Genomic DNA, 20289 nt, shown 5'->3' on the forward strand with positions numbered 1-20289 from the left:
TTGTTTCAGCTGTCTCCTCACTCCCTACTTCTTTTGGGCCCCTTCACCCATCCACAAGAAATGCAGCCCAACCAAGCATATGGTGATTGTCCACAAAGAGAAGACCCTTCGAACAGGACATAACAAAGAGCATTTCTTTGGGAAAACATTTTTATCACACAGGTCTTTCCTCCTGACCCCACATGGACATCACCTCCCTGGCTCCTGCCTCACCCCATCACCCTTACCCCACCCATATGATCTGCACCCCCAATCTAAGTCTCTGAACCCCTTCTCATGAGAGGTCATTCCGTTCAGTCCCAGCTGCTCTGTGCCCAGCTGATGTTCAGGAGAATCTTCTAGAGAACCATCCTTCCTAGAAGGCAGTATGTATATGGAAAGAGGGGTGCTTAGAAACTTACAAGCAATTTTAAGTTGTCTATCCAGTTGAGACAATTGAGTCTGCGGGAGGTTAAATATTTCTCATTGTGGTATTGAACAACGCAGTTTGCATTTAGTTATTCATGAAATCATTGGGACTGTCTGAATTACGGAGTCTTTTATGGAGAGAGAGACAGAGAGAGGGGTGGGGGGAGAAAGAGAGAGAGAGAATCTCCTCCTCACCTTCAGACTGAGAGAGAGAGAGAGAGAGAGAAAGAGAGAGAGAGAATCTCCTTCTCACCTTCAGACCACACATGATCAGAGGCAACAAAAGATAATCATGAGAATGAAAAGCCTAATCTAATGATTCCTTTTTAGTTCTTTTCCAGAAAAAAATTTAAAATCCTGTTTTCTTTGTGGAGAAGCGAAGTTGATCGAGTGCAGGCAATGCTTACGCCCTCTAATCTGGTGAAGGAGGAAAACAGTACAGGAAAGGAAAAGGCACTGATGTTGGTAGGTATGGGCAGGGCCCACCTAAATTGTCACTTATAAGAGATGTTGGTGGTCCACGTGGCCTTGAGAGGACCATTTGCAAATTGCAAAAATAAGATAAAATAAACTTCTGAAATGTAAGGCCAACTTCATGGCAAATCATTATTGCTGAAAGGGCTGATGTTTACCAGTTGAGAAAATTGAGTCTGAGGGAAGTTAAATATTATGCAAAGCTTCTCCCAGCTGGTGAAGTAACTGACCTAGGGTTAAAAATACAAGTGTCTGTCCTTCTCACTATTCTGTATTAGTTGACTAAGGTTACCTTCTGTAGAAAACCACCCACTTCTCCCTTCTGTCCAAGTACTCTGTGCTCTAAACAAGCCTCCAACTCCCCTGCTCTCTCTCCTCCAACACCCATTCCACATTCTCTCCTTAGCTCTGCAGGAGCCCTCCCCTCTTCCCCATCCATCATCTGCCTTAAGCTGTCCCTCAGCCTGTTTTAATAGGAAAGGCTGATGTCATGGTAGAGGGCTCCCCTCCCCGCTCCCCCCGACCAAATCTCGCTCTTCCAGCACTACATGGGCGTCAGAGACAATGACTACAATGACATCTTCTCTTGTTCTCACACGTCACCTCCCTTCTAGTCTCCTGGGAAGAGTCTGAGGCCCTGGTTTGTTGGTCTTTTCTCTGATGGTCATTTGGAGGCAGGGAGAAAGGCTAAAACAGAGAACAGGCTGCTAGGCCTTAAGTCAACCTTTCCATAATTACTGCCCTTACCACTGGTGGTTCGGGAAACAATTTTTAGAGGTATATAGACAAATATTTTGTTTCAATAGTTCTGTATTTATTTTTATGGTTACTTTCTACTTTGGGGAAGGAATGTTGATTATCCATTTGCAGTTATAATGCAATAGTTTAACATAACCTTGGTTAGAAACAAAGTAAGTTTATTTAAAATATATCTATTAGTACCCAAGCTGGTGTGACTCAGTTGGGTGGGCTTAATCCTGCATCATTTCTTTAACCTTGTAAGAAATATGTTCTCTGGGAGATGAAAATGTCTCTGTGATCAGGGTCATGGATTCTCTGTCTATATCAAAGCACTTCCTCCTTTTTCTTCCTTTTCCCAAGAACCTAAATATATTTCTACTAGAGGCCCGGTGCATGAAAATTCATGCACTTGGGTGGGGGGGGGGGGGTGTCCCTCAGCCCGGCCTGTGCCATCTTGCAGTCCAGGAGCTTTCAAGGGATGTCCACCTGCCGGCTTAGGCCTAATCTAACAATTCCTTTGTAGTTCTTTTCCAGAAAAAATTTTAAAATCCTGTTTTCTTTGTGGAGAAGCGAAGATGATGGAGTGCAGGCAATGCTTACACCCTCTAATCTGGTGAAGAAGGAAAACAGTACAGGACAGTAAAAGGCACTGATGTTGGTAGGTATGGGCAGGGCCCACCTAAATTGTCACTTATAAGAGATGTTGGTGGTCCACGTGGCCTTGAGAGGACCATTTGCAAATTGCAAAAATAAGATAAAATAAACTTCTGAGGGGGATCATGCCTAAGCTGGCCAGTCAGATATCCCTCTTGCAGTCTGGGAGCCCTCAGGAGATATCCGACTAAGAGCTTAGCCGTTAGTTGGACATCCTTAGCGCTTCCACAGAGGTGGGAGAGGCTCCCACCACCACTGCGCTGGCCAGCCATGAGCCGGCTGCTGGCTGAGCAGCGTTGCCCCTGTGGAAGTGCACTGACCACCAGGGATAGCTCCTGCATTGAGTGTCTGCCCCCGGGGGTCAGTGCACATTGTAGCGACCGGTCCTTCCTGGCCATTCCACTGTTAGGGTCAATTTGCATATTACCCTTTTATTATATAGGATTAATTAATAGACATGAAATTATTCAGTTTCTTCCTTACTTGGCTGAGATAGTATCTAGCACCCTCTAGTGATAGAAAAATTCTTTAGTAGAAAGAATGTTCCTAGTTATTTTGCTATTTCCTCAGGCCTGGGTAGACAATTATCTTTACTTAAGGCTGAAATTGTAATAGTTAACTTGGTAACAGGACTTCTTATGCTGATCATAAGCTCTGGTGATATATCAATTAGGACTCTATTAGTTGTAAGAATCGGGGTTAAGCAAAAATTGAGACTGTATGGTGTTGGGTAACTGTGGGAGTCCAGGGTTTGATTTCAAGATGACAGCAGGACTCAGGTGGCACTCTCAGGCTCTGCCTCTCAGCACAGTTTCTCTTCAGCCTAGGCTGACTGTGTCCTCAGTGCTGGCAGGCCCACAAGCTTTCTTCACAACCGCAGCAGTCCCACACTTCACATGGTCCCACTTCAGATCCAGTGGAGAAGGGATCAGGTCCTCCTGTTCCCAGCAAAAGTCACGTTTACTCCCATCGAATGTGATGTGCTAGTTGCCTTAACCAAATGGAGTTTTCTGTCCTCCTCATGGTCCTCCCACCTTCATACACACAAAAGCCCTGGATTGGTGTCAGTGCTCCTGTAGTGGTTGATCTGACTAGGCCACAGGACCCAAATACTCGGTTCTGCTTTGGATGTTTCTGTGAAGGTATATATGTTCTTTTGGGATGGGATTAATAATTAAATAAGAGCTCCCCTGAGAGAGAGGGAATTCAGCCAGCAGACTGACTTTGGACTCAAACTGCAACTCTTTCCTGAGTCTCCAGCCTGCCAGCCTACCTTGCAGTTTGGGACTTGACAGGTTCCACACTCACATAAGCCAGTTTTTTAAAATCCATCTGTCGATCTAAACATAATAGATACTTCTATATCTCTATCTCTATCTCTATCTCTATCTCTATCTCTATCTCTATCTCTATCTCTATCTCTATCTCTATCTCTATCTCTATCTCTTCTAATGGCCCTGTTTTTCTAAAACTGACTTCTACAAAGAGTTAAATAGAGGGAAGAGGATCTATTTTCCCAAAGGCAACTTGGAAGTGCTATTACCAGGAAGAAGGGGAAAAGATGTAGGAAAAACAGTCATAGATGCTCATTACAGTTGAGAATGAACAAAGTCAACTTATTGCAGTAGCAATTTGGTCGACAAAAAATTTTTGAACATTAGGTCCATGAAGAGAAGGAATACACTTGGTGGTGAAAAGGTATTGAAGGTTTTCTTCCCTCAGCTTTTTACATATTTAGATACCTGTTTAAATGTTATTCAGAATGACGTGTTCAATGGCCAGGGTATCTTTAGAATAGAAGTGGGCTTTAACTTATGTGGCATGTTTTGAATACAATCAGGATGGTTGGGTCCAAAATATCTCCCACATCTGGTAGAATGCCTGAAATTCTACGATTAAAAAATGATTTGTTTATTTGTTCTTGAAGGATCAGAGGTCTTAGGAATGTATAATTAAAGTAAAAATTACCTTTGCCCTGGCTAGGTGGCTCCGTTGGTTGGAATGTCATCCTGTACACTAAAAAAAAAAAAAGGTTGTGGGTTTGATTCCCAGCCAGGGCAGATACCTAGGTTGTGAGTTTGATCCTTGGTACATACATTGATATTTCTCTCTCTCTTCCTCTCTCTTCCTCTCTGAAATAAAAAATACAAAAATAAATGAATAATAAAAAAATAAATAAAGTAAAAATGGCCTTTAAAGATGTCCAAACTGTTTTCCCCAGAACACCAGCATCCATGAAGTGATCATTCACTAGGTCCTCTTCAAAGGACTCCACAAAGAAGACAAGGAAGTTTGGGGGTAAATTCATGTCATAGCCCCCTCTTAGATAGTCAAGATGCATATTAGCATATTAAGAGCTCTGAGAATTTTTGGATTAAGAGGCCCCTTTAAATTAAATTAACCCCAAATTTTCTGAAATCATTTGACCATGAAACATTCCTCCCCCCCCAAAGCACTTGTTGAACTTGGGGGAATTAGGTGTGGAAAAGGGGGGTGGTTAGAAAGGTGAGGACTTCGGGAGCAAGAATATCAAAGTTTAATTCCTGGCTCTGCTGTTTACCAACTATCAAACTTTGCCAATGTTGCTTCAACTCTTTTGGCTACAATTCTTTATTTGTAAAGTAAGTTTACTAGTCACTCACCTCACTGGGCTAAAATGATAAATATTAAGTATGAAAGAACCATTTTTTAAAGTTGCCGGCTCATAATTCACTCTAAAGAGATGGTGATTTTGTCAACTCTCTTCTCTCTTTTCTCTCTTCCCTTCCTTCTTATAATTTTTTTTTATTCCAATGAACTTTTTATTTTATAAAAGCTTTAGATTTACAGGAAAGTTGCAGAGATAACACACCGTCAGCCCTAGCCCCATTCCCTTCCTTTTATGTGTATTCTGTGCTGGGAACTGTAGGAACAGGACTGGCACAGCCATGGTCTTCCTCGCAGCTCTCACTAACCTCCCCGGAAGACGAGGCAGAGACAAGCACACCAACACCTACAAGATTGGTCACAAGTGCAGCTCAAAAAATAAGTCATGTCCTGGCTGGTGTGCCTCAGTGGATAGAGCATCGGCCTGGGAACTGAAGGGTCCTGGGTTCCATTTCAGTCAAGGGCACATGCCTGGGTTGTGGGCTTGATTCCCCAGTAGGGGGCGTACAGGAGGCAACCAATCAATGGTTCTCTCTCATCATTGATGTTTCCATCTCTCTCTCTCTCCCTTTCCCTTCCTCTCTGAAATCAATAAAAACATATTTTATAACAACCACAAAAAAACCCCACAAGTCATACAAACTTCCCCTCCTGCAAATTCTTGCAAACTACCTAAACAGACAGATCTACTTTTCCAAAATAACTGAGAGGTGTTAACCCGAGCACCAAAGAATTACCCCCACCCCACCTCTTTTTTTTCTTTTCTTTCTTTTTTTTTTTTTTAAGAAAATCGACCAGGAAATGAGTAATAAAGGAGGTGAGGGGAAGTAATTGTAAACCTTAAATACAGCCAGAGCTCGGGGATTTGTCAGGAGTAGGAAGTAAGCTTTGTTCTCCTTTTGAGAAGTAAAAGCCAAGGAGTCCGCCGCCCCTTGCAGAATACCCGCAGCACAACGCGTGAACCTTCTCGGTGGATCACGGTCGCTGCACACACTAGTCAGGACCCCGCGACCCCCCCTCTCGCGGCTGAGCGAGGGCGGGTGTTCTCAGCCACCAGCGAAGGCTCCCGGCCCCGCGCAGGACTAGTGTGTTCAGAGCTCCCAGTCAGAGTTCAAGTCCTGCCCAACCTTCCCAGTTAGTACTGAGGAGTTCCCATAGGACAGCAACTCGGGGTCCTCCTCGGAGCGGGAGGAGGCAGGCGACTGCGGAAATGCCCCCTGAATGGGGAATGCCCATTTGTGCAATAAACCTCACTCTCTCCACCCCCAGCTCTGCGTCCCATCCCCCCAGAGCAGGAGCTGAATCAATTTCGCTCTCCCCAGCCAGGAGTTCCCCGCAGGGCTTCCTCCCCTCCCCTCCCCCTGGCCCGGGGGGGGGGGGGGGCGTGTGCATTTCCTCTGGTCGCTTCAGGGACCGTCGCGCACAGGTGCTCGGAGACACTCTGGAGAGAGAAGTAGGGAGCTGTGAGTCACCCCGCCCTAGTGCTGGGCCCCGGGAGAGGCCGGGCGGGGCTGTCATTTCTCCCCGGAGGGGTGACCCGAGCTGCCGGGACTTGGAAAAGCTCTTTTACTTCGTCGGATCGCTCCCCAGCGATGCCCCGGATCGGGGTTCTCCTGCTCCTGGTGAGTCCTGCCCGCCGGGGTGGGGCGGGCGCTGCGGCGCGGGGGAATGGGGGGGCGGAGGGCGGCCGCGCCCCGGGATGGCGATCCACAGCGCCCCCGGGACTGCTAGGAAGCTCGGGAACTCGCTTTTCTTGGGGTTTGAGGCGAGGCAGACCGAGCAGCTCCGGGTGCCGGGACCTGGGGGGTCTGGGGGTCGCTTACCAGGGCGGCCACAGGTCCGCTCCGGGCGGCGGGAGTGCGCGCCCGGCGGTGGGTGAACGCGGGCTGGAACTGACATCGCCGGTTTCCCCCCCAAAGTTAGGGAATAAGCCCGAGGCGGCGGTTGCACCTGAGGCTTCTGGCCGCACCGTTTCTTTTTGCAAAAGCGAACTTGGAGCTGCTGGCGCCTTGTTTACTCTCTTGTCACCAAGCAGAAAAAGAAACTGTTTTTGTTTGCTTCCGGAAATGCCTCCTCTCCTTAGGACTGCAAGTCTGTCACTGTCTCTGTGTTGTTTTTTCCCTTCCTGCTTTTCATTTTCTCCTGGGAATCTTCCTTAGCGTGCACTCCCACGCGAGTTTGTGAACTCGGGGCTGGGGGATTCGCGGGCTCAGCGCTGTGCTGCCGGCTCGCGCCGCTCACGTGCCCTGGCGTCTGCACTTGGCCTGTTTTGGAATCCGCTTCTCAGCTCGCCGGTGGCTAATAGAATAATCGTGGCCTCAGCAGGCTCAATGGCTCTCAAAGCCTCTGAAAACCAATGGATTCTTATTTTATTGGGTCCCACCGAAGTTCCAGGCACTGTGTTAGGAGTGTTAATAAACATGATCTCAATCAATTCTCCCAGCAGCTGTGTAGCGAGGAGGATGTCTTCATGTCCGTTTTACAGATGGCAAAATAGGGTTTGGAAAATTTTTCAACCAAGATTGCACAGCTAATAGGTGACAAGGCCGGGATTTAATTTAATTCCAAAGTCCAGGGAGTTTGTTGATTGCACCCATTTCCAAAAATAAAACAAAAAACATAAGTTGAAAGAAAATCAAACACAATAATGTCTGGCACCATCTTATGATTTTGGGGGAAAAAAATTCTCCCTGATTGGAAAAATTAATTCTCCCTGGTTCCTTCAGAAATAAGGTGCAATATTTGGGGCCTTTAGAAACTTCCTTAGAGAAAATTTAAGAATAAAAATTGAGAAACCGTTTATAGTCTCAAATCACATCCTTCTTGCCCTGGCGGGTAGTTCAGTTATTAGAGCATTATCCTGATACGCCCAGGGTGTGCGTTTGATCCCCTGAAAAGGCATATAAGAAGAATAAACCAATAAATGCATGAATAAATGGGACAACAAATCGATGTTTCTCTCTCTTCCCCTCGCTCTCTCTAAAATCAATCAATAAATTAAAAAACCCACATCCTTTCTCTTCCTTATAATTAATGACTACATTATTGCAATGTTGTTTGCTTTGGAAATCTCCCCTAGTTCAGGGAGAGCAATACTAGTGCGTGTAGCAACATTATCAAAGCCGGAAGCTATACTTACTTAACTTTATACTATAGCATCTTTACCAGAGGTGCATATTTAAAGCACAAAGGAAACTTGCTTTTCTGAAAGAATGCATGCACACACATTCATCTATATACATACATTTATTTACATATTCACATTATTATGCTATCTATAAAATTATAAATTAAATACAATTTATTATACAAGGTGTTCCAAAAAATGTATACTTTAACAGCTGTTAGTTTAATTTTGAAAATGAAATGTATTTTAATAAACACGGCCTTTATAATTATTCAAAGTGTAGTTATATATTTTTGGGACACCCTTTATTTATAGGATATGTGGCCTAGAAAATTAAGATTTATTAAATATAATTTATAAATGCAGATGAGTAAAAAGAAAAAAAACCTGACATAACCCTATCACCTAGATAATCGTTGTTTACATTCTGTAGTCTGTCCTCCATTTCTCCCTCCTAGAGTGAATCTTTTAAATTTAGTTACACAGAGGCCTGCCTTGCACCCACACTTGCCTAATGTTACACCTCTATTCTGAAGTTTCTTTTTCTTTTAAATTGAATTTATTGGCTTGACATTGGTTAATAAAATTATATAGGTTTTACATGTATAATTCTATACTGCCTCATCTGTTTATCGTATTATGTGTTTACCACTCCAAATTCAGTCTCCTTCCATCACCATTTATCCCCTCTATGCCCTCTTTCACCTCCAACTACCTCTTTGTGTTCATCTTGTTTGGGACTCTGCATTCCTGGACCTGTGTGTCTTTTTTCTTCACCAGGTTAGGGAAGTTTTTGGTCATTATTTCTTCAAATAGGTTCTCAATCCCTTGCACTCTCCCTCCTTCTGGTACCCCTATAATGCAAATGTTATGCTTTATATTGTCCCAAAGGTCCCTTAAACTATCCTCATTTTTTAGAATTATTCTTCCTTCTTGCTGCTCTGATTGGGTATTTTCTGCTACCTTGTCTTCCTGAATCGATCCTCTGCTTCATCTAATCTACTGTTTATTCTTTTCTAGTGTATTCTTTATTTCAGATATTGTATTCTTTATTTTTTTATGCGTTCTATGTCATTTTTCATGCTGTTGAAGTTCTCACTAGGTTTCTTGAGTATCCTTTTAACCACTTTTTTGAACTCTATTTCTGGTAATTGCTTACTTCCATTTCATTTCGCTCTTTTTCTGGAGGTTTCCTATTCTTTTATTTGGAGTTTATTTCTTTGTCTCCCCAGTTTGGCTGCCTCTTTATGTTTGTTTCTATGTATTAGATAGATCTGCTATATCTCTTAGCCTTTGTATAGTGGCCTTATGTAGTAGGTGTCCTGGGGGACCAGTGGCACAGACTCCTTGATCAGTTGGGTTGGGCGCTCCAGGAATGTCCCTTGTTGGGTTATGTGGCCCCTCCTTTTGTAAATGAATCTTGATTGTTATTGCCCCATTCATGCACGAGGCCATCCCTCAGGCTGGGTGACTGTGAGGATTGACCCTGACTGCAGTGTACAAGCTGCTGTGCAGGTGCTGACCACAGGAGGCAGATTACACCTCAGCAGGGTCTGGTACCACTTTTGAAGCTAATTGGACCCTGCTCTGATGCTGTCTGAGGCTGGCCACTGATCAGTGTCAGGCCAGCAGTTTATCAGGTCCAAAGAGACCAAGATTTGGCCGTGTGAAGGGAGGGCTCTGCACCAGTCTGGCATGTGAGGGGGAAAATGGCTCTTGTCCTAGAGCCATGCAACTCAGTGTTTCCAGATTCTGTCAGGAGTTCAGTCTCAGCAGGGTGGGGACATAAGGAGTCAGGAGGATGGGGCTAGTGGATCTCCCAGGAGGGAGAGGTATCCGTCAGGCTTGGGGGGTGGGGGTAGTGGCTCCCACCCCTGAGTCACACGACTCAGTCTTGCCTGGATTCTGCCCAGACCTCGGCAGGGTGGAGCCACTAGCAGTCAGGAGGTTGCATTTGCCAGGATCCCCAAGCATGGTGACAGCAGATTTTTCGTGGTGGGGAGGCATTGCTGGTCAGGTTCATGAGAAATTAGGGGGCATGTCCCCCATCCCAAAGCCACACAACGTAGTCACTGACACCCCCTGAGTCTGCCTACACCCCAGCCCAGGCAGCTGACTGCGCAATAAGGCATAAGCTCCACAGGGAGGGACAGCAGGGAGTCCAGGGAAGGCTATTGCATCCCCCCAGGCTGATGCCATCTGCAGGGGAGTGCTCCACCCAAGAAAGATGAGGCCTGTGGTATGGGAGAATGAGTCCTCACAGGAATCCTGGTGGATGCTCCTTCAGCTCCCTCTTCAGAGTCACAAACCCCAGTCTCTTTCTCAAGTGACTCTAACCCACTCCACCAGATCCCAGGGTGCGTGGCTGTGAGTGAGATTTTGTGACCCTTTAGGAGGGTACCTGTGTCTCTAGCAGACTTTCATTTCTCCCTGGTGGGAAGCATCCCCACTGATATTCATAGTTTTGTGGGCACCTGTTCTCAGCTCTGGTGCTCTAAGCTGGGGAGCTTGGCTTGGGGTTGAGATTCAACACTTTTCACTTTGTGGCTGAGGTATCCCTCTTGCAAAGAGGGTGCTGTTTCTGAGTATATCTCTTTGGGACAGTAGTAATTTCCTTCTAAATAGTTCTTATCATGGAAGTGTCGATATTTTGAAGGAATCTCTCTGAAGGCCACAAGAATGCTTTAGGGCAGCTGGATCACTATAGAACAACTATCAGTTGGAGAGAATAACTGTTTGCTAAGAAATGATCAAAAACCTGAATAAGGAAATCCCCCTCTTGAAAACCCCTTGTGAGTTAAATACCTTTTGGCAAATTATTTTGGGTTTCAAAAGTCCCTTAATGAGTCCCATGTTTTCTAATAGGTACTAAAGACTATTTACTTATGATTAAAAAAATAATAAAAGTACATAATTTCAAATTTGATCCATAAGATGAAAAGCAAGTTAACCCAAATTAGGACAGTGACTCCATCTCTTTCTTCTTTTTTAAATAGGTAAATATAGAGACATTGACCATATGATGTAAAACAAAAAGTAATTCTTGAAAAAGAAAAGTCATTCATTATTTCACCACCTAATACAAGTGTTTTTAGTTTTACTTACAGCCTCCCTGGCCTTGTATGCACATGTACAAAATTGCATATGCATTCAGTGCTTTTTATAGCCTGCCTCTTATCAGTTTGTGTATTCATCAATCTTTTTCTATTTTTACATAATTTTCATATCATAATATTTATTGGATGCATTATAGAGAGAGCATTTATTAAATGACCTTACGTTACTCTAATTCTTATCACATTATTTTATTACTTATAATCTTATATAATGAAGTGGCAATATGCAAATTGACCATCACACCCTCACAGTGGCAGCAGCAGAGGTGTGTTGGGGGCATCTCTCACCCCTGAGGGCTCCCGGACTGTGAGGAGGCCGGGCTGAGGGACACACCACCCCCGCCGCCAGTGCATGAATTTTCATGCACCAGGCCTTTAGTTTACTATAAAGGAAACAATTTTTAAATGTACTGGGATATACACACACACACACACACACACGTATATATACATATATATTTATTATTACCAAAGCCATATATATATAGTGTGTGTGTGTGTGTGTATGTGTGTGTGTGTATATGTGTATATATATATATAATTACCTAAAATTTATTTTAGAACTATTGTAAGTACCTTACAAAAGGTTTCTGGATCCAGTAGACTGTTTTTTCACATGAGTATAGATTTAGGCCTGTTAAAAAACTGGCCCTTCACTGCCCCAGTCTCTGTTTTGTTTAGCCCATGTATTATTGATACATACATTATGTATGTATTGTACTTTTTGTGCTGTGTGTGTGCATCCATTCACAAAAGTGGGAAAACAGCATTTAACTGCCTCATAAGTTATAATCATTTCCTGGAAAATCCTGGCTTTAAAAAGAAAAATAAAGTGTTTTTAGCTTTTTATGTTGTTGGATTCCCAACACCAAGTAAGTATCTTTAATCCTTATTGTTTTTTACTTTTATTTTATTTTGATAAATTATTTTGTTAAATTTTTTGAAGTGAGAACATGAGTAGTAAAGCCCAAATTAGAAAGTTGATTGTTGTAAGATTGGTGACTCCATCTTCCATAAAAGGAAATGAACAAGATGTCCCCTTTGATCACACCTCTGCTCTTAATTTGGAATGAACTTTTGTGTAACCATGCCACTCCCACCTATGGCATTTAGAATCAGCATTCACAGCAATATTTGACAACTAGCACATGCTCCATTAAGTGGGTATGATAGTGAATTTAGTATGAAGTTACGCATTTTGAGCAAGGAAATCTTATAAATTTGCAAATCTTACTACAAATCCAACTGGTGGGTGTACTCAGCCCAGCAAAGTGAGCAAGCCTGCTGCAGGTTTTGTTAAGCTGCGACTGGAATAAACTTGCATATTTACAATAAACTCAGCATTGGATTCATTAACAACAGGCTGTCCTTTCGTTAAAACTTGCAGCATTATAGATTTACTCCCCTCTGTATTCTGGGAGGCCATGAAAATATAAGATGTGAGAAAGGTCAATATTGATTTCTGAGGGCAAAGATCTTGGAGGTGGTGGGGGAGGGGGGAGAGAGAGGGAGAGAGAGAGAGAGAAAGAGAAAGAGAAAGAATGAATTTAGAGCAGGTGGGTTAAGGTTCTTGCCCCTGGCTGAAAATTGAGCTTTGGTTTCTAGCGATCGTCACAAGAGGTGTCTAGATCCTAGTACCATAGACAGTTTTTTTTTTTCATTTAAGTGTCTGTATGGATCTAGGCCTAATTTCAAAAGTTGGGCCTACAGTGCCCCAGACTGTTTTATTTAGACTGCATGGTATTAACACACAGAATATGTATGTATGTGTATGTATATATTTTTAATATTAGTTGCCACCATTTAAATGTTGGAGGATTTTGGTTTCTCTTAGAAAGATGTGGGTCCACACGCCATGTGGCTCTTATTCTGAATCAAATGGCATCCCCTCTAGACAAGCCCTTTAGACAAGCCCTTCCTACTCATTCTTTTCTGCTCCCCCTGAGTGCTTTACTCTTTCTGTGCTCCCACTGTGGCTCCTCTGGGCATGAGGACTATACGGCTTTAGTTTAGGATTTTATAGCCCTTCCTTTATCCTTTTCTTCCACCAAAGATGACCTGTTTTATTCAGGCTTATTTTTAGAAGGGTCACGATTTCTCCATGAAAAGTCGAATTCTGAATTGCAAGTGCAAAACACTTACAAATGTTGTTAATCTATAAAGCTCTTACATCCTCACATGTAAGTGTAACTTACAACCTTTATTTTGCTTCCCTTTTTTAAAAAAAATTTTTTTTTATTGATTTCAGAGAGGAAGAGAGAGACAAAGAGAGAGAGAGAGAAACATCAATGATGAGAGAGAACCATCCATCGGCTGCTTCCTGCATGCCCCACACCAGGGACTGAGCCCACAACCCAGGCATATGCCCTGACCTGGAATCAAACAGTAACCTTCTGCTTCATAGGTTGACGCTCAACTACTGAGTCACCCCAGTCACCCAGAGCCCAGTTGTTCTCCACTGCGGTGAATATCACAATAACTGGGGTGCTTGTTGAAGATAATCACAAGGAGAGCCTCATTCTCAGAGATCCTGAATCTTTGGGTCTCTAGTGGGACCTAAGCACATTTTTTTTTAAGCATCACTACTTGATTCTGATGTCCTTCAGGGTTTTGAGAACTATTTTTCAAATGTTAGCACTAAACTCAAAATCTAATCCCAGACGGAACTTTCTAGGCTCCTCATTTTATGTTATGTTTTGCTTGATTGGTCAGGGGTCTAGCCTGCCTCAACTGTCTCTCTCCTGGTCTTCCCAGAAACTGATCTTAAGGAAGAAAGAAGACATTATTAGGATAAGATTACCTTGTATTTTTACTTATATGTTTTTTAAAAAAGAATGAATAGAATCTTCATTTGCCTTTTTCATGTAGAAATTTATCTTATCTATTTATATGACAGTTTTTCAATAATGTACCTACCTCAAAATGTCATTACTGTTTCCTTATTTTTTACACAAATATGTTAGAGGTGCATTATATAATTGGAAATAGTGAACTATTCATGGTATCTTTATTTTTATTTATTTATTTTTTTCATGGTATCTTTAGAATTTCTTTTTCTGCTAGTGTTGATAAGTAACTAAAAGTCTAGAAAGCAAGTGAGCAGAATTAATCAGCTGAGCTTCATATATCTTTCCATTTGTGTTCTCGGTGGCAGAGGACAATGAAATGTCAACCCACCTAGTGGGGCCTGGAAGGCTGGGAGGAAGAGGTTTGAGCTCTTATCAGCCCCTGATGATACCGGTTTTAAAAACCATTTGAAATCTTTTGTTTATTTAGCTCAGCGTTCGTGCAAGATGAGAAATGCTTGTGCTCAGCTATGAGGAATCCCAGGTGCATGTGTGCCATGACATCCTTCAGGTTCAGAATCTGAGGGAATCAAGAGGCTGTATTGATTTCTTAGGGCTGCACCACACGGACCACAGACTGGGTGGCTGAAACAACAGACTTTCGTTTTCTCACAGTTCTGGAGGCTAGACATCTGCAGTCAAGTTGTTGACCAGGTTGGACCCTTCCAAAGGCCATGAGGAAAGGCCCTGTCCCAAGCCTCTCTGCTTAGCTTATGAATGCCCTTCTCCCTGTCTTTATACCTTCTTCCCTTTGTGTCCGTGGCCAAATTTCCTCTTCTTTCTTATAGGGACACTAGTCCCTATGAGTTAGGGCATACTCTACAGACCTCACTTTTAACTTAATTATCTCTTTAAAGACCTTATCTCTAAATATGGTGTTACCTGGGGGTACTGGCGGTTAAGACTTCAACCTAAGAATTTAGAGGTGGGGTAGATGTGATTCAGGCCATAAGAGTCCTGACTCTCTTGAGGTAGCAGTATGCCATGGACCAATCTCTACACGAGTTTGGGGGCGCAGCTTCCTCTGAGGGGCTTGAATTGGGTCATCTCTAAAACCCTTTCTGCTCTAAAATGGTAAATAAAGTGAAATACCAAATTTCAGGTTATATGACTAAGATCTTAGGAATTAGCTAGAGACTGCTGGTGTCAACACTTTTTAAAAATATATATATTTTATTGATTTCAGAGAGAAAGTGAGAGGGAAAGAGAGATAGACACATCAATGATGAGAAAGAACCACTGATCGGCTGCCTCCTGCATGCCCCCCACTGGAGGTCGAGCCCACAACCCGGGCATGTGCCCCCTACCGGAATCGAACCTGGGACCCCTCAGCCCACAGGCCGACACTTTCTCCACTGAGCCAAACCACCCAGGGCAACACTTTAAAAAAAAAAAAATCTCACTTTATCTTTCTACCATCCTCAGAAGTAACCCATTGCCTTCTGTTACCTCTTAGCTGAATTTTGAAAGAGAGTTTGCATGGTAGGTAGAGGGTGACTCTTTTCCCTGGAACCCCATCATCCACCTACTCTCACCATTCAGTTGGAAGTTCCCCACAAGGAGTTAAAATGTCCACTTTCAATTTGAGATATCAAACTTTTAAGTCACTTTATTAACATGCATTTTTAAATGACTAATAATTTTATTTTATTATACTGGATACTAACACTCGATTAAGGAAATATATCCAATTAAAGGTGAATGGTTATGATGTTGGATTTAGTAAAATTATAGGACTACTATTGAAACCTAGCACAGCAAAAGATAGGAAATTTATATGAAGGATTAAGTGCTAATAATTAAGTGCAAATAATTTAGAATATTTTCCACCTCCCAAATACTAGGCTGCTGTTATAGATTCACTACTGTTATTATTCAGATTGTCTAATCTTATTGAAAAAGAATAGCACAAATGATGAATCAAATATCTTTAGGCTTAACGCCATCCTGCTACCTCTACAGTTGTCCCTTTTTATTTTATTTTATTTTTTAATATATTTTATTGATTTTTTACAGAGGGGAAGGGAGAGAGATAGAGAGTTAGAAACATCGATGAGAGAGAAACATCGATCAGCTGCCTCCTGCACATCTCCTACTGGGGATATGCCTGCAACCCAGGTACATGCCCTTGACCGGAATCGAACCTGGGACCTTTCAGTCTGCAGGCCGACGCTCTATCCACTGAGCCAAACCGGTTTCGGCTATTTTATTTTTTATTATACAACTAACACTTGTCCCGTATAGAAAAACATGTTTTAAAGCAAACACACACACACACATACACACCCACAACCACAACAACTCACTCATAGTCTTGCCAACTAGAAATAAACACTCAACAGTTTGTTGTGTTAAAATAATTTTCTGCTGAAACATTTCTTTATTATTGAAATGTTCCCTCTGTTCCCCCTTCTTTCTATTTTCTTAACCCCTGACCTTCCAGCACTGCACCCTCTGGATGACCACTATATTCCTTGGTGAACACAGCATTTTCCTGCAGTCTCTGAGCACAATGATTGTCTTGAATAAACTCCCTTCTGGGCTTTGGTTAGAAATAGACGGCTTACATGTAAACTCTTTGAGAGTAGAATCTTTATCTGTTTACTCCAAGGTATCTGTCTGGCATGTAGTAGGTATTCAACAAAGTACTTGCTTAATCATTGATTAATGGAGTAGCTAATATTATCATTCCCAGAAGAATATACAATTGAGTTTTCTCTGATTTTTAATCTTTGTTATGACAGAGATTTAAAGTTATTTCGATTCCTCCCCCCCCCCCCCCGCATTTGTTCATTACTTGCTTTAGTTTACTCACATTTCAGAGTTTGATTTAACTTATTTTTACACCTTTTTAAGAGATTTTTCTGATTAAAAAATTTTTGAGCACTCAGCTCATTTACTTCTTTGTGGGTTTCCTGCCTTGTCACAGTCAAAATGCCTCAGCTTCTGCCTGGAAAGTTTGGGTTACATCTTTGCATACTGCAATCTTGAGCTAACGCAAAAACTTTTAAAAAATACAAGCTATATGGAGCCCTGCTTACATCTCATCATGCAGCAGTCACAACATACTCTTCAAACCCAGCTTTCTTTTTCATTCTTGACATAATTTTTTGATGCTGAACTAAATAAGGAATGTTTCTAGAAATTCAACTCTGTGAAGCAGGTGTGAACAAATATGAGTGAGGTTGGTATCTGTGCTTCATGGCCAGGATATTTGTGTCTCTTCAGTGCTATACTTCAGGTTGCACATTGCTCCAATTCTGAATGTACTTTGCACAGTAGATTTTGATTTCCAATCAAGAACTTGAAAGCTGAAACAAAATAAATTAGGTAGTTTCTTTTAGACAGCTCCAGAAAGCTGAGTATATGCAGTTTTCCAGAAATAGCACTAATGCAATACTCCATAGATATAAAATGTGCTGTGTCCCTGAGCATTTGATCATTTAAACCAAGGATTGTGGGCCTGGTCATAAGATAGTCTCATGAATATTAGGTAAAATCAGCATACCAAGAGGGATAGGGTCCTCTTGCCATTGGACACACACACACACACAATTGGGTATCAACTCTGGATGCTTGCATGTGCTGGCAATATCTGGAATGTTAAATGGTTAGTATATTTAATTCCAGGCTATCACATAGAACAATGAGGTAATAATGGAATAAGGATCGTAAAAATTTGAATGGTTTCTTGTGAAAGCCCTTTCCATTAAACATTTTGGTATGCTTTCAATTGCATTATTATTTTCTAGAGTGCTCAATTCAATTGCTATTTATTAGCTGTAAATTCTCTGATCTAGAAGAAGAATTGATATTAACAGGAAGGCAGGATGACCTGTAGAGAAAGTAAGAAGTAGGGAACTGTCCTGAAAAGATAAATTGATGATAATACATTTTTTTATTCAAAGCTGTATGAAAAGATCATAGATTCAAATGTGTTTTAAAAAGTAACAGTCATGCAAATATTAAGGGTACAACATCCCCAAGTTTTCAATCTATTACGTATCACATGCTCATGTGCAAATCTGCTTCTGGAAACTAAACATTCACTTTTTATTACAATCAATGTTTTTAGTCCCAGAACCTGACTCAAGAAATGTCTGTTGGATTGAAGACTCAGTAGCTTGATAGTAAAGACAGCATATTCAGATATAATTCCTCTGATCTGTGTCTTAGTTGTTCTCTAGATAGAGTTGTTTTCATATAGAAAGTAAGCTGTATTCTCTGGTAAGTTCACCTCCTCTTGGGTGGAAGGGAAACAACATGTAATAGGCGTTAGGAGACTTAGACAAGTCCTAGCTCTTTATCTTTTGCTAACGAGTGACCTTGAACAAGTCAGATATTTTCTTGCTATTTTGGTATTATTTTCCCTCCTGGAAGACTAGATATTAGTAATGCATTTTTAAATACATTCATCTGAGGAGGAAAAGTGGACAGCCATATCTTCCTTCTTCCTTCTTTGGAGGTCCCATGGTATCCTGTGACCTGAAGGGGATACAGGCGTGGTGACCACAGGGGGAAGGGCTGAAAGGGAAGAGATAGGGATTCCTGTGGCAGTGATTTATCTGTGTAGCACATTTAGTTCTCATGACTCAGAAGATGTCAGTATTATCGCTATATCATAAAATACAAAAAATATATATGCCATGAAAACTATGAAAAATGACCATGAGAAAAAATCCCCAGAACTAATAGTTTAAATTTTTTGATGCTTGGCAATAGAATGTACATTTTACACAAAAGATGAGAGATTATTTGAATTCATGTTTAGAGAAATAAAAATAAATAGTAGGAAACCTGGGGGAAAAACATTACCATCAAGTGTTTCCAAACATTTTTTTAATCCTCACCTGAGAATATGTTTCTTGACTTTAGAGAGAGAGGGAGTGAGGGGAGGAGAAGAGGGAGAAACATACGTGCCCTGACTGGGGATCGAACCCACAACCTTTTTGTTGTGCAGGATGATGTTTCAACCAGCTGAGCCACCTGGCCAGGGCCCAAACATTTTTCTAGGAACTCTAGTCTATAACAGATAAATTTGATACAACATCACTGGATGAACTTTTATCTCCAGAAGACAGGAGCCAAAAATAGATTAAAGATTGGTTCTCTATTAAGTGAAGTTCTTTTTTTTCTGAACAAAGGTGAAGAAAATTCTGTTAGATTTATTGTATGATTTGATAACCAGAAGGATTCATCAAAACTGTTGATTCTATGACAATGTATAAAAGGAGAAGAAATAGAACATGCTATAAGCTACATGCCAGGCTTGGAAGAAAGTATCATTTTTTACCTTCACAATAACCCTTAACCCTTCAAGACAGGAAGTACAGATCAGGAAATTGAGGACCGGTGAGGTTATAAAACTTGCCTAAAGTCACATGTTGGTGGCAGAGCTGGGATTCAAACAGCAGTCATTTTGAAATGTCATGGTTTTTCCTACTTCACTATGCTGCCCCTCAGTGGAACTTTATAATAATGGTAGCAATAATAATTGACAATAATACTGCTTATTGACTTTTTATTTATTATGAGCCAAGAATTGTGCAAAGACCTTTAAGTGCATTATTTTATTCAATTAACAAACCCATGAAGAAGAGATTATTTGCACTTTGTAAATAAAAAGCACAAAGACTCAGAGAACTTAAGTGACTTCACTTAAAGTCACCAGGCTAGTAAGTGGGAGCCAGTGTTTGCTTTTGAGCCCAGAGCCCATTCATGATGCTGTTTCTAGGGCAGATTGGAGAACCGACATCTGAACTGTCCTTTAATGGACCTGCTCCTTTTTTGGAGATGGGTCAACACAACAGGAGGATGGAGGCCCACGCTGATTTTGCCTGTGTACGGCGGCAAATACAGCCATTTGGGGCAGTTTATCCTTGCTTACCAAGTTCTTTAGATCAGAAGCCAGTAAAATTCTCTTCATGCTTTTCTTTTGCAGATACTTGCCATTTGCACTGAATCATCGACTAAAGCTGATAATGCCCAAGTGACTAATACCTACTCTGAGCTGTTGAAATTGAGTAAGAACATTACCAAAAGAGAGTCTGGGTGCCCGGAAGGCCAACAGCGTGAGGGCAATTTCTGCTGTCGGCCATGTCCTCCTGGTATGTCACACACACATGCAGCAATTAGAGTGAGAATCAAGGTGATGAATAGCATATCGTAATGATGAAGAAAATGTTTTTACAGCACTTGGTTCTGTGTAATTGCATTACTAAGAACAAAAACCAATTAGGAAATTATTTTACCAAGACATGTTTAGCCCTAGCCGGTT

General features: G+C 41.8%; 1 protein-coding gene and 1 long non-coding RNA gene across 6 annotated transcripts in view; one reads left to right on the forward strand and one right to left on the reverse strand.

The window, feature by feature from the left end:
- Positions 1–1417: 1417 nt before the first annotated feature.
- LOC132214978 (uncharacterized) lies at positions 1418–7209 on the reverse strand. Its single transcript, XR_009448381.1, has 3 exons — positions 6747–7209; positions 4343–4409; positions 1418–3215 (listed from the first exon to the last, which is right to left on the reverse strand). It is a non-coding gene; the product is annotated as an uncharacterized LOC132214978 (long non-coding RNA).
- Positions 5790–20289, forward strand: part of FAS (Fas cell surface death receptor) — a 31805-nt gene continuing 17305 nt past the window's right edge. Inside the window, exons 1-2 of one of the 5 annotated variants that reach the window (XM_059662772.1) lie at positions 6369–6545; positions 19954–20119. In XM_059662772.1, coding sequence (XP_059518755.1) covers positions 6516–6545; positions 19954–20119 — 196 coding nt within the window. In that variant the 5' untranslated portion in view covers positions 6369–6515. Of the gene's footprint in view, positions 6546–19953; positions 20120–20289 lie in introns of all 5 variants that reach the window. The other 4 variants (XM_059662773.1, XM_059662771.1, XM_059662774.1 and 1 more) reach the window with 4 other exon arrangements.

The sequence above is a fragment of the Myotis daubentonii genome, chromosome 13 (genome assembly GCF_963259705.1).
Source record: "Myotis daubentonii chromosome 13, mMyoDau2.1, whole genome shotgun sequence".
NCBI lineage: Eukaryota > Metazoa > Chordata > Mammalia > Chiroptera > Vespertilionidae > Myotis > Myotis daubentonii.